Source organism: Odocoileus virginianus, chromosome 1, assembly GCF_023699985.2.
Source record: "Odocoileus virginianus isolate 20LAN1187 ecotype Illinois chromosome 1, Ovbor_1.2, whole genome shotgun sequence".
Lineage (NCBI taxonomy): Eukaryota > Metazoa > Chordata > Mammalia > Artiodactyla > Cervidae > Odocoileus > Odocoileus virginianus.
This window is the reverse complement of record NC_069674.1, coordinates 87,332,752-87,348,262: the sequence shown is the minus strand read 5'-3', so window position 1 is coordinate 87,348,262 and position 15,511 is coordinate 87,332,752. Positions and strand designations below refer to the sequence as shown.

Below are 15,511 nucleotides of genomic sequence, written 5' to 3'. Positions count from 1 at the left end.
AAGTAAAATCTGAAAGAAACTTTTTTTTCTCTGACTCATGAAACATTGGAATTAATTAGATATCAATATCATAAATGTTGTATACCTATCTCATAAGATGGTGTACCTTTGTATCTAAAATAATTCAAGTTATTTAAATGCAGCCAAATCCTATGGATTAGGATAATTTTTGCCTGTCTGAAACATTCTCGCCTTTCTGAGAATTAATCTCAGCTGATTAAGAGATTTTCATCAGGAATTAGAATTACTCCAACTGATGATGCAAATTTTGTCCATAAAAAAATTAGGATTTGGGGGGACTGTTATTTGAAGGAATAGAAGACATGAATATGATCCTCCAGAAGCTTCCTGTGAAGAATTGAGTTGGTGGTTGAATGTTTGATAATTTCAGAGTATATAGATTGCTCTTCAGCTAGTTAGCTGCAGGAATACTTTAATATTCTGGAGACAGTTTTGTTCTTCTTAAAATTATTAAGTGTTAAATATCCACCTAATAAGAAAAACGTATTTAAAGTTTTAAAATATTATTTAAATTTATTATAATTAGGGATAAAAAGAAGTAAATGGTTAATTCTAAGAGTTGCGCTGCTGAAAGTTCAAACAATAAGTGGATAGAGATGAATCCATTTGCTTTGTTGACATGAAGATCAAGCATGACCTTAACTTGCATGTTCTATGTAATAGAGGGGTCAGAAATAAGATTAGATTACTTGGTGGAAGGAAAGATAGATCAGAAAATAGAAACAACCAATGTAGATGCCTTTTTCTTAGGTCTCTACTGTAACTATCAGCTCATGAAAAGCTTTCTTTGCTACCAGTGCAGGCAAACCACAACATTGTCATGCTCAGGTTTTGACTTTTATTAAAATATATTTTTACCTTCATAAGAATATTCAAGCACATTAAGAATCTAAATGATAATGTTACAGAATTCATGTACCCACCCATTTAGTTTTAGTCCATTAACCAGAAGTTTTTCTTCATGACCTCTGACCTCTTAGAGGTAATATATTATAACTCGGATTGAATAAGTTTTAATGCTTTCTTCATGTTTTCTATCACTGTAATAAAGTAAATACACATTATTAGTAAATGAGAGTATAAAATTTTATAATTAACCCTGAATCTAAAATCAACCTGTTTAACAACTATAAAGATATGGGGATTTATTTGCAATATTAAAAACTATTATATGAAAGTGTACACATAAATTTAGGGATTAGACCTTTAAGAACTGATTAATTAACTTTATGTTAAAGAATTTTTTCAGAGGGATTTGAGGGGGTATCTGTTTTGGTAACTGACTATTTTTTATTAGTTTCGTTGGAAATGACAGGCATAACTATCTTATTAAGCATAGCTGATAGTGAGTGTTCTTAAGAATGAAAGTCTCAAGTCAGGCTGTATCTCCTTGCTTATAGTCATTAAAGGAAGAGGAAGAGATTTAATTGTTAATCACTTTGAGGAAACCACATATGATCTTTGATATGAGAAGAATGGACAGGTTTTCTTAAAGTGTAATTTTAATGTGTACTCTATCCTGTTTGATGGTCTTAACATTTAGTGATCACAAGGACTGTTAGAGATCCCTGTTGAAAAAAAGAGATTTCAAGTTGTCCCAGAAATTCTGATGTCAATTGGAGCTAAGAGCTTGCATTTTAACCACAACCACCACTGCCAATCCCAGGAACTGTGATGGGTGGGAAGCACTGTTTGAGGGAAAGTGCGGATGGAGGGCATCACTCACGCTTATAACAGTCAAGTGTTGCTAGCATCACTGTTTAAGATAATTTGAGAATACTTACATAGTGGTAAATCCTGAGGTTCATATGTATATAATCTGTTCGAGTATCTTCCGGTTATATCAGCTCTGACCGTTAAAGAAGGATCTGCCCACAAAATATAAGTTACTTACATACTTTTTAAAAGTTCTGAAAATCATTCATGCCTCTATCTCTGAAACAAACATTAAGCATATTTACAAGCTAAATCAGTTTTCATACATGTTAATTCATGATGAGTTAATCTGAATTTCCATTTTAGTGTGCTACAGCTCTCTATCAACATAGTTTAGAGAATTGTACTGCAAGTATTTTGGGGATTGATTTAATAGCATGAGTTAATTTAAAAATAAAACTAATATTTATAAGTTGCAAATACAGATATAATGAGTCTGATTGTTGAACTAACAAAAGCTGTTGTTGGACTGGGTTACTAATGACTCTGCTTTAAAAGGAATAGTACTTGAACTAACATTTGAAAGTAAATAAAAGCAAGAAGGCTACTGATTTTGTAAACCTGATGGGAAGAGATTACACAATTACCCACAAACATGATTCTAGGCACATATTGTCCATCAGGTGATAAATTCTTATCTGTGGTCTCATGCTAGCAAAAGAAGAAAAAAAATGTTATTGGATTGTTTTTAACATTTGATTTAAAATAGTTTATGTAAACAGGTTTTCAGTAAATTGTATATTTTAGCCTCTTACAATTCTATATAACATTCAATGTCCACTAATACTGTATAGCTCTTTTTGCCTTTAAATAAAGACTAAAAGAGATTAAACTTTTCCATTGAATTGAAATATTAAAAAAAAATTGTAGAGATCATGTACCATGAGATTCAGCATGATGAAATTATTCTGAGCCATTTCTTGTATTTCTTTATTTTGGGCAAACACTTTTTTTAGTGCTGTGGGGGAAGATATAATGCCAGTTAGTTTCAAGGATCAAGATGACTTTAAAATAATGTATCAAAATAAAGGTAGTATTTTGCATTTGTTTGCTTCTATAACTTGGATGTTAATAGTTGATTGGCCCATTGCTACTCTGTCTCTCATTGGAAAACAGTGAGGGACACAGTCTATCCAAGGTTGGGGGGGAGCATCAAGGGATAATCACATTGAAATCACCAGTTTTATAATGTTACTTAATTCATTGACTCATTGGTTAAAGCATCATCTTTTCAGCCAGTTTTCCCACCTTTTTGGGGGGCAGGGAGGCAGAGGGATATAAAATCCTGAAGGACACATAATATAAATACATTCAGTGGATTGCTAACAATCGTTGGAGTCAGTAAGTCCCTTAGTAAAATGGTGGTACTCTATCAGTTGTCTGTTTTTTTTTTTTAATTTTGAGTGCCTTCTTAATTTGTAGCTAGGTCACTTTCTTACTTCATACTGAAAATACAATACAATCTTAAAAGCATAAATTACCTTGGCAGTATTGACAGTCCTCCAAGTGATGAATAACCATCAGTGGCTTGTTACTAAACAGAGAGAGTGTGAAATTGAGCCAAGTGATTCATTCGAGTCAAACTGTACAGGGAAATTAGATTTAAGGTTTTCATACTTTGTGTAAGACATTAAAATTCTCAGGTTGACAAATCACAGCGCTGAAATCTATGGTAGTGTTATTCATAAGATAACCCCAGAACTGAAGCATCAGCCTCACCAGAAATGTAGCTCATTAGAAATGTAAATTTTCTGACTCTCTCTGGGTCCACTCAATCAGAATCTCTGGGGGTGAGGTCCAGGAATCATAGCTTAACAGGTTGACCAGGTCATTCTTACATATACTGTAGTATAGTTAGAAAGATAGAGTCAATTCTGTCTCCAAAGTTGAAAGGATATGAACAAGACATTCATTTCCAGTGAACACGTGGTATAAAATTTTAGGAGAATAAAGTTTTTACTTATTTTCTGTTTTTAGTTTTTGCAAAAAGGCTATTTGGTTATTTTTACCAACTCTCACTCTTGTCATAATTCTATCAGAATCTCAGTGAGAGTTCCCTTCCTATAAATTTTTCAGTGTCAGTTTGATTTTAACTCTTGGAAAAAAAATTCTTTATGGTAGTAAATTGACTACTGTTTAGAATTAGAGAAAAGTTAGAATGTTGATTATAGTAAAGGATAAATGAATTATGATTTGTATACATAAGGTATTTTTTAACGTTTAATTTTGAGAGGATGTTGGCTCCAAAAAGAGATGAATGTAAAAATATAAATCATAAATCTTTAAAAGAACAGAGATAATTATATGAAATACACCTCAAAGAAAATATGAAACTTTGAGTTGTTCATAATTTCATTTAATTCTCAAACTTAGAATTCATATTAATTTTAGGTAAAAGAAATCCTACAACTTTTAAAATTTATAACATAGCAAGCTAACATTTACCAACTTCACATTTCCTTTTTTTTCCCCTTTTTCACTTTGGTGATACTCAAGCCTAAAGAAATACAAAGGTGAGGCAAGAGTAGGACTGAGGGCAAAAAATTAAGTTTGTTTCTGCATCCTAGACATCCCTCATGCCTCACCGTAATATCAGTCCTTCCATACTCCAAGAATTTAAAGAAATAAAATTTTGCAATAGTGTCTTCTAGTACCTTCATGGTTTCATCCTTATAATTAATCTTTGTAGTTTATTTTGGTGTAAAATGTAAGGTATGGATCCAAGTTTATTTTCCCACATGACTCTCAAATTCTAATAGTAATTATTTTATATACTCTTTGTCCCCTATTCCTGATTTAAAATGCTACTTTATCACCAACACAGTTTCTGTTGCATTTGGTTTTATTTCTATTCTCTCCATTCTGTTCAGTTCATTTACCAGTAACATATTGTTTTATTGTAGTTTGGTAAAATGTTACATATTGATTAAAGGCTAGTCCCCACTGGTTTCTTTTTCAGAATGTTCCTAACTATTTGTGTCTATGTTCCCATTTCAATTTTAGAATTATTTTTTAAACAAAAATTGTACTAATATATTGCGATTGTCTTTAAAAAATTTGAAGTATAAAGAGAATTGAAATTTTTACAATGTTGAGTCTTCCTATATAAGAACACAGAACTCTTATCATAGGTTTGTCATTTTCTCAGTAGTATATTTAGTTCATAATAGATTTCATGCATTTTCTGTCATTTATCCTGAGTAATTTTGTCTTTTTTTTTTGCTATCTAACCATTTTAATTTTATGCACGTGTGTGCTAAGTCACTTTAGTTGTGTCCGACTCTGTCACCCGATGAACTGTAGCCCACCAGGCTCCTCTGTCCATGGGATTCTCCAGGCAAGAATACTGGAGCGGGTTGCCATGCCCTCCTCCAAGGGATCTTCCTGACCCAGGGATCATACTCATGTCTCTTACGTCTCCTGAATTGGCAGGCAGGTTCTTTATCACTGGCATCACTTGGGAAGTCCTTTAATTTTGTTTATATATATATGCCATTGATTTCTGGGTAGTCTCATCTAATTTAACTTAATTTTCATACTTCTGAATACTTAGAGTAGATTCTCAAGTTTTTCATGTACACAGTCAACATCTACAAATGAAGATACTTTCACACTCTCCTTTTTAAGTTTTTCTCATCTAATTGCATTGATTGGTGTCTCGAGAACAATGTTAATAATTGTGGTGATTAAAGAATCCCATCAGTGGGATACTTTAATTGATTTTCCCAGTAAGCATGATACTGGGTGTTTAGGTTTTTTGTTGTTGCTGTTGTTTGTATTGGGATGGCTATTTCTTTGTTAGGATAAATAGAAATAAATTGATATTGTTAAATAAAAGTTTAAAAAACTCCAGTATGGATTTGGCATTATTGTAAATGCCTCTTCACCATTTATGTTGATAGGAGACACTTGTATGATTTGTGTCCTTATGAATATTAGATTATTTTAATAGATTTCTTAATCTTGAATCTTTTGGCATTCCCAAACTGAATTTCACTTTATCAGAGTATATTTTTTAAGTGTTCTGCTGGTTGCTCTTTGCTAATATGTTGTTTGCTTTTTGCATTTCTCTTTGATAATAAGATTATTCTGTAAACTTTTCTGTGTTTTTTGGTAATGTTTGTCCAGTGTTGAGAGTGTGTTACTCAATTATTTGGAATCTTTCCTTTTTCTTTGAAGAGTTGAATTGAATGCTCTTTTGATATTTGATAAATATTTGGGGTGCTTTTAAAAATGTAAGTTTCTCAGCTCTATCCCCTCAAAGTCAGTAGATCTTGAAGGATAAAAATCATGTCACTCTTGGTCACTGAGTACATAACAGTGCCTGGCACATAGCAGTGGGTACTCAGTAAGTACTGGACTGACTGACCATGAATGTGGGTTTTAAAGAAGGCTCTCTGAATTGTTCTGATAATCAGACAGCCTTGAGAAGCCCTGCTCTAAACCAGGTTCCTGTTTAAGCTTGTATAATACCAAGTGTGTAAAGCTGTTTTATTTATGCAGCTAATATTCAAAAGTTTACTTGGTGGATGTTAACTAGACTTATTGCTGTACCATTTTGCAATATATACAAATATCCAATCATTATTTTGTATGTCTGACACTAATGTTAAGTCAGTTATTCCTCAGTATAAAAGATTGCCTGGGTTATTAAAGAATTAATACAAGGATATTTTGAACTCTTGTTTATAAAAAATTTTAATAGCAACTCTTAGTTTAAACAGCACTCAATATCAGAGCAAATTATTACTGTGTCCTTTCAAAAGCGAACAGGCCAGTTTTTTGGCTCAGCGATGAGGTATGTGTATCATCTGTCAAAGCTGAGTGAGAGGTATTTTACCTTTTTTGAGTATGAAAGAGACCTTCCTCATAAGTCTGCACCCAAGTGATGTCATCTCCCCATCCTAAAACAGAAGAGGGAAATCAGGTGTATCAACTTAAGACCCTTGAAGAGTTCTGAAGTGCGCATGTGCAGTTTGGTGTAGAGGATACGTGATTGCAAGTGGATAGGAAGAGGTTGTGCCCTTTTAGACGATAGTGCTGAGGTTGTACAACTGTGTTTCACATCTCAACTGCCCATGGCCTTGAACCCAGTAAGTGTTCAGTAGATGCTATTATGGTTAGTGGTGATTGGTAAGATATCTTTGGACCATGCAAAAACTCTGGTTTCAGGTTGTACAGGAGAAGACTAGTTGATCTGCATGGTTTCTAAGTGCTAGTGCTAAGTTGCTTCAGTCCTGTCTGACTCTTTGTGACCTGTGGACTGTAGCCCGCCAGGCTCCTCTGTCCATGGGATTCTCCAGGCAAGAATACTGGAGTGGTTTGCCATTTCCTCCTCCAGGGGATCTTCCAGACCCAGGGATTGAACCCAAGTCTCTTGCATCTCCTGCATTGGCAGGTGGGTTCTTTACCACTACCGCCACCTGGGAATCCCATGCATACTTTGTCAGTCTATTACGAATATGTTGGACTGTACTGTCTACTGTCCTTGAAGCTTGAGTACTGAGAGATGTTGATGCCTTTAAAATCAGAATACGTCATGAAAAAAAAAACAACAGAATTCCAAATTTTGCTTTTGAGTTTTAACAGGTAAAAAATTCTGCTGTGGAAATTTCATGGTTGAGAGATAAACCAATAAAACACAGTTGTTTTGGAAGCATCCAAAAAAGAGTGGGAGGAGAGGGACACAGAACCCAAGGAGTAGAGAGAGAACCTACTTAAATAGGTTCTTAAAGAGGTGATGTGAGGAGTTGGGGATGTGTACTAGTGGTTGAAGAAAGACTGTCAAGGAGAATGCACAAAGTATTTCAGAGTATTTTCTGGAAATGTTTCAGTCTACAGATGGAAAAGATTGAATTAATTTGAAAATAGAAATATTTGCAGCCTGGTTTGTGCTCAGATTTTCTTGTATGGAGTTTCTTGTCTTGATACCATGGCTTAGAAGATGGCCAGGACTTATGAAGCAGAATTATGAAGCGAGATAAATATGATTGCATGATTTTTGCCAGATTTTAGTTTGTTTGTTAATAGAGCCTATTAAATATAATTAATAACAATACATCTATGGAAAGTAGATACTTTTTTTGGTCTGCTTACATAGTGTGCAACCATTACCGCAATAATTAAGAGAACATTTTTGTCACCTGAAAAAAGAAACCCTTTCCCACTCAGTTATCACCACCTAATCCTTTCATTTCCTCAACCCTAAGAAACACTGAATCCACTTTCTGTCTGCAGGTTACCTTATTCCACATGTTTTGTGTCTGTGGAATCACATAGGATGTGATGCATTTTATGGCTGGATGCTTTCATTTGGTACGATGTTTTCAAGGTTCATCCAGGTCATTGCGTGTATTAGGACTTCATTCTTGGGCCATTCCATTGTAACACTATACCACATTTTGTTTATCCAGTTATCATTTGAGGAACATTTGGGCTGTTTCTACTTTCTGGATTTTATGAATACTGCTGCTGTGAACACATGGGTGCAAAACTTTTGGGCAAACGTATGTTTTCATTTTCCCTGGGTATATCCCTAGAGGTGGAATTGCTGGACCAAATGGCAACTGTACCTTTAACATTCTGGGGGCACTAGGAAACTTTTCCCAAAGTGACTGCATTATTTTACTCCCTTACCAGAAATGTGGTTGTTGTTTTTTTTTTTTTTTTTTTTTGCCTGATTTTAGAAGCTGGGCATTGGAAGACCAACTTATGTTAGCTTAGTAACTCCCCCCCTTAGCAGGAATCATTCCTGTCTATAGTAATCCTGGAGGATTTTCTTTGCTTGAGCATATGTAGTAACTTAATGCTACATTTAGCATTCGGTAAAAGTTCCTTTGGAAACAGCCAGTGAGACTAGGCTCCTACTTAATTTCCCTATTCTGTTGCAAACACCATTCAAAGCCAGAATGTCAGCAATGGGAAGAATCACTGTTCTCTGCCCTTGGCGAACTTGGTTCTGCAAACATTAAAGGAACATCTGCTATGTGCCTTGCTCCACTTGGCACTGGCTGTAAAAGGTGGAGGAGTATAGTCCCTCCTCTCAAACAGTTTGTTCATAGCTTGGCAAGACAGTCATATTGTATTACAATTGTTTTTATACACTTTACCTCATAATCACAATAGGCCAAAGGTGGTACAGAATTTAAACTGTCTTCAGGGTCTCTGTTCATTGTTGTTGTTTAGTCACTCAATCGTGTCCAACTCTTTGTAACCCCATGGACAGCAGCATGCCAGGCTTCCCTGTCCTTCACTATCTCCTGGAGTTTGGGCAAATTCACGTCCATTGAGTTGATGTTGCCATCCCACCATCTCATCCTCTGTTGCCCCCTTCTCCTCATGCCCTCAATTTTCCCAGCATCAGGGTCTTTACCAATGAGTCAGCTGTTTGCATCGGGTAGCCAAAGTATTAGAGCTTCAGCATCAGTCCTTCCCATGAATATTCAGGTCTGATTTCCCTTGGAACTGACTGGTCTGATCTCCTTGCAGTCCACGGGACTCTCGAGCATCTTCTCCAGCACCAGAGTTAGAAAGCATTGTTTCTTTGGCACTCAGCCTTCTTTATGGTCCACCTCTCACGTCCATACATGACTACTGGAAAAACCATAACTTTAACCGGATGGACTACTTTGTCAGCAAAGTGGTATCTCTGCTTTTTGATATCTAGGTTTGTCATAGCTTTTCTTCCAAGGAGCAAGTGTCTTTTAATTTCATGGTGCAGTCACCATCCATGGTGATTTTGGAGTCTAAGAAAATAAAATATGTCACTGTTTCCACTTTTCCCCCTTCTATTTGCCATGAAGTGATGGGACTGGATGCTATGATCTTAGTTCATAATTCAGTACTATTTTTACTTGTCATCTGAGGTTTCATTCATCTTCAATATGTGTTTATTGAATACTTACTGTATGCCAGGTGGTGGTTGCAGAGCATTTCTTTTAATTCCAAAGAAAGTTAAGGTTTTAGGGTTCATTTTTATATTAAACTATTTCTTAACTTTTTCCAATTAATATTCCCTCTTCTCCCTAACAATGTCTCTGTTTAACTGGTGCTGCTCCCCACTCTAAGTGGCTCCATGTGCTACTTGGTGATACACGTGGTGTTTTAATTCAGCCCTTGAGGGTCTTTAAAGGCAGTGACTAGTTTGGTCTTTGGCAATAGAAGGCTACTGAGTTCATTGTTTTATGACTATTGTATGTGTATATATAGAGATCATATGATAAATTACACTTAGGAAAATATTTCCCTCTTTTATTTAATTTTCAAAAGCTTACTGATTTTTTTAGACTTTCTGTGCTTTTAAACTGAAGCAGAATTAATTATTTTGGCTAAATATTGATGAGCAGTTGGCTGGTATCCCTTTATTAAGGGATAGATTAACTGGATAGAAAGTCAATATTTTCAAATTTGAAATTATGCTATAGTTTATTTGTTTATTACTTAGTTCACACTGCCATTCCAAGTACTGGTCAAGTGTTTTTTTGGGTTTGCTACTAATTTAGAATTAGCTATGTGCAGATGAATGATTTTCTTTACATTTCTGATAGCTGAAAATGTAGGAATCAATTTTGAGAATCTTGTTTATATTTCTTTACAGGTGAAGATATATTTGTTTCTTAGGATGAAGTAAAGCAGTTGGTGCACAATAGATGTTTTCTAAACAGTGAAGCCTTTGGCAAATCTAGATCATGTTGTCTAAAAATACTATAGCAGTTACCTGGAGTCAGCATAGCAAACACTTGGTTAACCAGAATTCTTGGAGGATGGAGATAAAATAATTTTTGAGGGATCCCAGTATAAAATCATTTCAAATTATTTTCTTGCCTGAATAAATATTGGACAGAGCACTGGAACAGATTCTACGGAAATCCTGATTGCGTTTAGGATATCAATATGACATATCAATCAATAGAATTTTCCAGAATTTTCTAGGACTCTGGTTACCAAAGTTATTTGCAATCGAACTAGTTTTGCACTATTTCTATAGAAGATGCAGTAAATTTTTTTTTTTTTCATTTGATTTGGCTCACTCTTTAAAATTAACTGATACTTTCTGGGATTCTTTTCCCCCTGTTTTCAAGTGACACACAACAAAAAATTCCAGTTAATTGAGTTGGTTTTATACCTAGACTGTGAGCAACAGATGAATTTTAAAACAATCCAAATGATTGAGTTTAGAAAATAAAATGAAATTCCAGTACCTCTTGAAAGTGTCTGAGGAGGTCTCTTTTCCTTTTTGATAGCAATGGCAAGGTTGGAGGAAACTGTGATGAATAAGAGGCAGAGGACCAGAGCTGAGTGTGACATCATGTCTTCTCAAGAATCCTTCAGAACTGGATGGTAAAAAATGTCAGAACCTAGTAGGTTACCTCAGGCTGTCATCAAGACATTTGTTAAGAGTTATACCAAACTTAGGCTGACAGGTTGCTTTGCTTATGTGAGTTGACATGGTACAACCATCTGGAACTTTCACATTTTATTTTTAAATTATTGTAAAAAGGCAGTCAATTCAATAGAAGTCCACTTGATGAAAAGCCACAGTGTTTGGGCTTCCTGGGGGCGGTACAATGAGGTTGACACCCAAATAGTCACCCAAAGCCTATTTCTGACAGTGTTTGAGTGCTTACAGTGCTGCTTTAAATCTCAGATAAAATCATGTTGATTAAAGTGCTTGCCCCTGCTGAATGCAGTGGGAAGGTGACAAGTCTCATGCATAAATAATCTTTGCCTTTTGATTAAAACACCATTTTAACTTTATGCCAAGACAGGAAGATGAGGCATGAACAATTAGTGCTTAAAATGGAAATGAGAGGAAAAATGGAATATGGAGGTTCTTGCTTTTCAGTTCCTTGATGGTCATTTATCTTTATCCTCCCATCTTTTACTTAGCATTTTGCTCTTCACTGTGCAACCCTGCCCTATTTAAACATCAGGCCTCTCATTTTAGTATCTTTCTCTTGCCAGTGGTGCATTTGGTTCTCTCCTGGATTGAAAATGGTTGCTTCGGTTCTATTGAAATTATTTTCTTTCCTAACCTGGAAAGGACTCACTCGTAAATTTCTTTGTATTGAGAAACCCTGTTAAACAATAATCATGTTACTGGTAAGTATTGCAGTTTAAGTTCTTATAACTTGGTAATACTATAAAACATTTCCAAATGCCATCTTTTACCTTATGGATGTCATCTTGTACTGTGAAGATTGGAACAAAGAAAGGGTAGATTTTAGTAGGGGATAAAGACAGTTGAGTCTGGAGCACACAGTCCAATGTGGGGAGGGCAGGCTTTGTTGGGGTGAAGGTTGCTGTAGAGAAATGGAAGCAACCATCTAAGGCAGGGTCTTAATTTGGGTCCAAGGAGCTTTTGGACAATCTGTGATTGAGCTCCTGAAGTCTCAAAAATCTCTGAATTTGTCTGTAAAATTTTATGAGCCTTTGTTCTCTTTTCTGGGAAAGAGAGCCCCCAGTTGCCTTAAGATTCTTTCAGGTATCTTTAGAAGCAAGGAGTTAAGAAGCAGTTAATCTGGAGGAAGCATGAGAAAAAATTCTTTATGATACAGAAAGAAATAAGTAGGTAGAATCATCGCTATCAAAAGAAGTTATAACTTCACCTTTTTCTTAGTTTAAAGCTGCTAAATTTAAATAGGAACTGATTTTTTTCAGATTTCAACTTATTAGCTATGATTGTCAGACTGTTCTACTTAAATCAAAATATTTGTTTTCTGTTTGACATTGATAAATTGTAAAAGAGGTACTAAATGTATTCTATAATGAAGACAGTCAAGTTATATATTAATGTTTTGGGTGAGTAGTAATTTCCCTGGTGAATAGAACATGAATGACTTACAATCCTCCAGTATCAGATGCCTGGGTTAATCTAATTGGGGGACACAGATGAACATGATATGGTCATGTGCTGGGAACAGCTTGCACTGCACTCGGAGGCCAATAACCACATGTCTACAATTAGGTGTTATAAACACTGGCAGCATTTTCTGACAGTACTTTACTTTTCAAAAGTAATTTAACATATGTCATTTACTTAAATATTTAAAAATTCTCTGTACAAGAAAAGAGGGAGTGAAATTTTACATTCTTTTCACAGGATATTAAAATTAGCTCCCTATGCTAAACAGTAGAACCTTGTTGTTTGTCCATCCTATATATAAGTTTGCATCTATTAACCCCAAACTTTCATTCCATCCCTCTGTTCCTCTTTCCTGGGGAAGAGAGCCCCTTAGAGAATATTTAAAATAAAAATGTATATATATATGTATATATGTATATATATATTCTTTATATTCCTTACATATATATCCTTTATGACTGAATCACTTTGCTATACTATACAGCAGAAACTTGCATACTATAAATCAGCTATACTTCAATAAGATAATTAAAAAAAGAAAACAGAGAGGAACAATTGTTACTTGCAGCATAATTTTTAAAGGGTTGCTTTGATCAATGTTAATTTATTATAGTAACATTAATACAAGTAGAGAATAAAAGTATGAAGCCAACAAAGAAAATCTAATTTATTAAATGAAGAAAAATTTCATTGAACTTCCCTCTGACTTACTGAAGGCCTCAGTGTTATACAGTGAAAAGTTGATCCTTTAAATATAACTGAGCTTGACCCCTGATTAAATAATCTGGAAATTTTGCTTGCTTACCTGAAATAGTGCTCTTGCTGGAAGTGTATTCTGGATGTTTCTGGTTAAAAATGGGTGTGGATTTATAGACACACACACACCTGATCTAGAGCCCCACCTGCCTTGAAACAAGAGCACAGTCCACCTGCAAGCTTATAAAAATAGGCTTGTCTGAAAAATCTGTGCTCCTCCAGTTCTCCTGCTCTCACACTAAGAAAGAAAGTGTCTTCTTTCCTTCTCTAAGTTCAGATTGAGTGTCCTGATAGAATGAGGCCAAATACCACCTTTGTACTTTTTCTTTTCATCCACCTTTTACTTCCCAGGGTAATTTAATGTTTGGCTGGAGTTCAACACCAGGAAAAGGTTGGGGGGGAGGTGACAGGCAGGGAGGAGCTGGTATGAATGTCGGAACTGTGTGTGCACTATTGTTCTCGATGAAAGGTCAGTGAGGCTTGAGATTAGATAGAAAACAAAGAGGAATTCCTAAGGTTTACTCTCTTTACAGAACTAGAATTAATAGCTGAAGAGAGCAGATCGCCCCTTCTTTTCTGAGAAAGAGAAAAAGAGAAATATGCTGTTTTAAAATTTGACATTTTAATAGTTTGACTCTGTATAAAATCCCTTACCTTACCGTGCCAAGAAAAAAAAAAGGAAAGCAGGTAATTAGATACTCTATTTATCTAATAGTTGAAAAGAATTTTTTATAATTAATCTATAATTATGGAAAAGCATTTTTGAAGTATGGAGTTGTGTCAAAAAGAAAGTAAACTTCTCTTGCCCTTCCCCAGTACTGCCTGTCTTTTTCTGTTCACCCCCTCCCCAACAGACACACGTCTACCTACCCTACCATGTTCTACTTTATGGACTTAATTATTGTTAAAGTGATCTAGGGCAGAGTCTTCAAACCTGGCCCGTCTGTTTTTGTGCAGACCAAGAGCTAAGAGTGGTTTTTACATTTTAAAATGTTTTTGGGTGAAAAATCAAAAGAATCATAATTTGTGACATGTGAAAATTGTATGACATTCAAATGACAGTATCTACAAATGGAAATGACTCAATGAAGCACAACCATGTCCACTGTCTTGCTATTGTCTCTGGTTACTTTTGCATTCTAACGAAGAAGTGCGGTGCTGAAACAGGGACTATATGACCCGTGAAGTCTTAAAATATTTACTCTCAGGTCTTTTATAGAAAAAGTTGGCTGATCTTTAATCTAGGTGGTTGTTTAACAAATTTTTGTCTTCCTTCCTCCCTCACTGTCTTTCTCTCTTTTTTTTGATTATTCATTATATTAATAAATGTACTGCTAAAGAGTGGAGGTGGTGGTTATCTTCTGGCATTAAAGAGTATCCTTCTAGTATTTTAACTTTGGATATAGTACTGGCTTGATTTTATCAAGTTAAGAAAGCAGCCATTGTTCCTGCATCATGTCTCTTCAAGGCAGGAATGTGCAGTTTTGTTCTATGAAGACGTATGTATATGAGATAGTAAATTTATATGGTAAATGTGTTCCTTTTGTATAGTAAGTTTATAGTTTTCCTGCTAAATTTCCCTTGTGATCCCAAGAGAAACCCCACATAGCCAGGTTTTATTATTCTTTCAGTATACTTCTGATTCCTGTATTCGTTTAATTGTACTTTCTTTCTTTTATAGAATCCTCAAAGGGAACCTTCCTTGGAACATGCTACTGAAATAGAATCCTTCCTGCTGAAGATTCAGAAACTTGAGGTATAGTGTTCATTTTACATCCAGTACTTACAAGCAGAGAAATGCTGGGCAGTCATCCTTAATGTTTCCTCTTAGAATGGGAGAGCTTTCACCTTCTTCTTGACTGGTCGTGGTTTATCAAAAAATCTTAAAACATTCTGAGGACATCCCGGTTAAATGCCTCAGAGATTATCTGTTTTAATAGATAGTGAGAATAAGAAAGTCAGCTACTTGAGGAGTAATGAAATGAGGTCCCAAGGTGTCTGAGCTGATCAGTGTCATTTTTTCTTTCCTACTAGTGTGACCATGTAGTATATCTTGTAAACTAGGACAACGTTGAGAGTAAAAGGAGGGAATAAAGGTCATTGGAATTAGGTAATTTTAGATGATATTTTGAAACATACACACGTCAGCCGAAA

General features: G+C 35.1%; 1 protein-coding gene and 1 long non-coding RNA gene across 2 annotated transcripts in view; one reads left to right on the top strand and one right to left on the bottom strand.

Moving 5' to 3' along the window:
• Positions 1–836: 836 nt before the first annotated feature.
• Positions 837–13,641, bottom strand: AGR3 (anterior gradient 3, protein disulphide isomerase family member). Its single transcript, XM_020879454.2, has 8 exons — positions 13,407–13,641; positions 10,938–11,069; positions 6,578–6,641; positions 3,219–3,271; positions 2,619–2,695; positions 2,325–2,388; positions 1,806–1,889; positions 837–1,061 (listed from the first exon to the last, which is right to left on the bottom strand). The coding sequence occupies exons 2-8, from the start codon at positions 11,044–11,046 to the stop codon at positions 1,012–1,014; spliced, it is 501 nt and encodes a 166-aa protein (XP_020735113.1). The 5' UTR covers positions 11,047–11,069; positions 13,407–13,641; the 3' UTR covers positions 837–1,011.
• Positions 6,862–15,511, top strand: part of LOC139036017 (uncharacterized) — a 381,278-nt gene continuing 372,628 nt past the window's right edge. Inside the window, exons 1-2 of the long non-coding RNA XR_011488704.1 lie at positions 6,862–7,135; positions 15,039–15,113. This is a non-coding gene — a long non-coding RNA (uncharacterized lncRNA). The remainder of the gene's footprint in view (positions 7,136–15,038; positions 15,114–15,511) is intronic.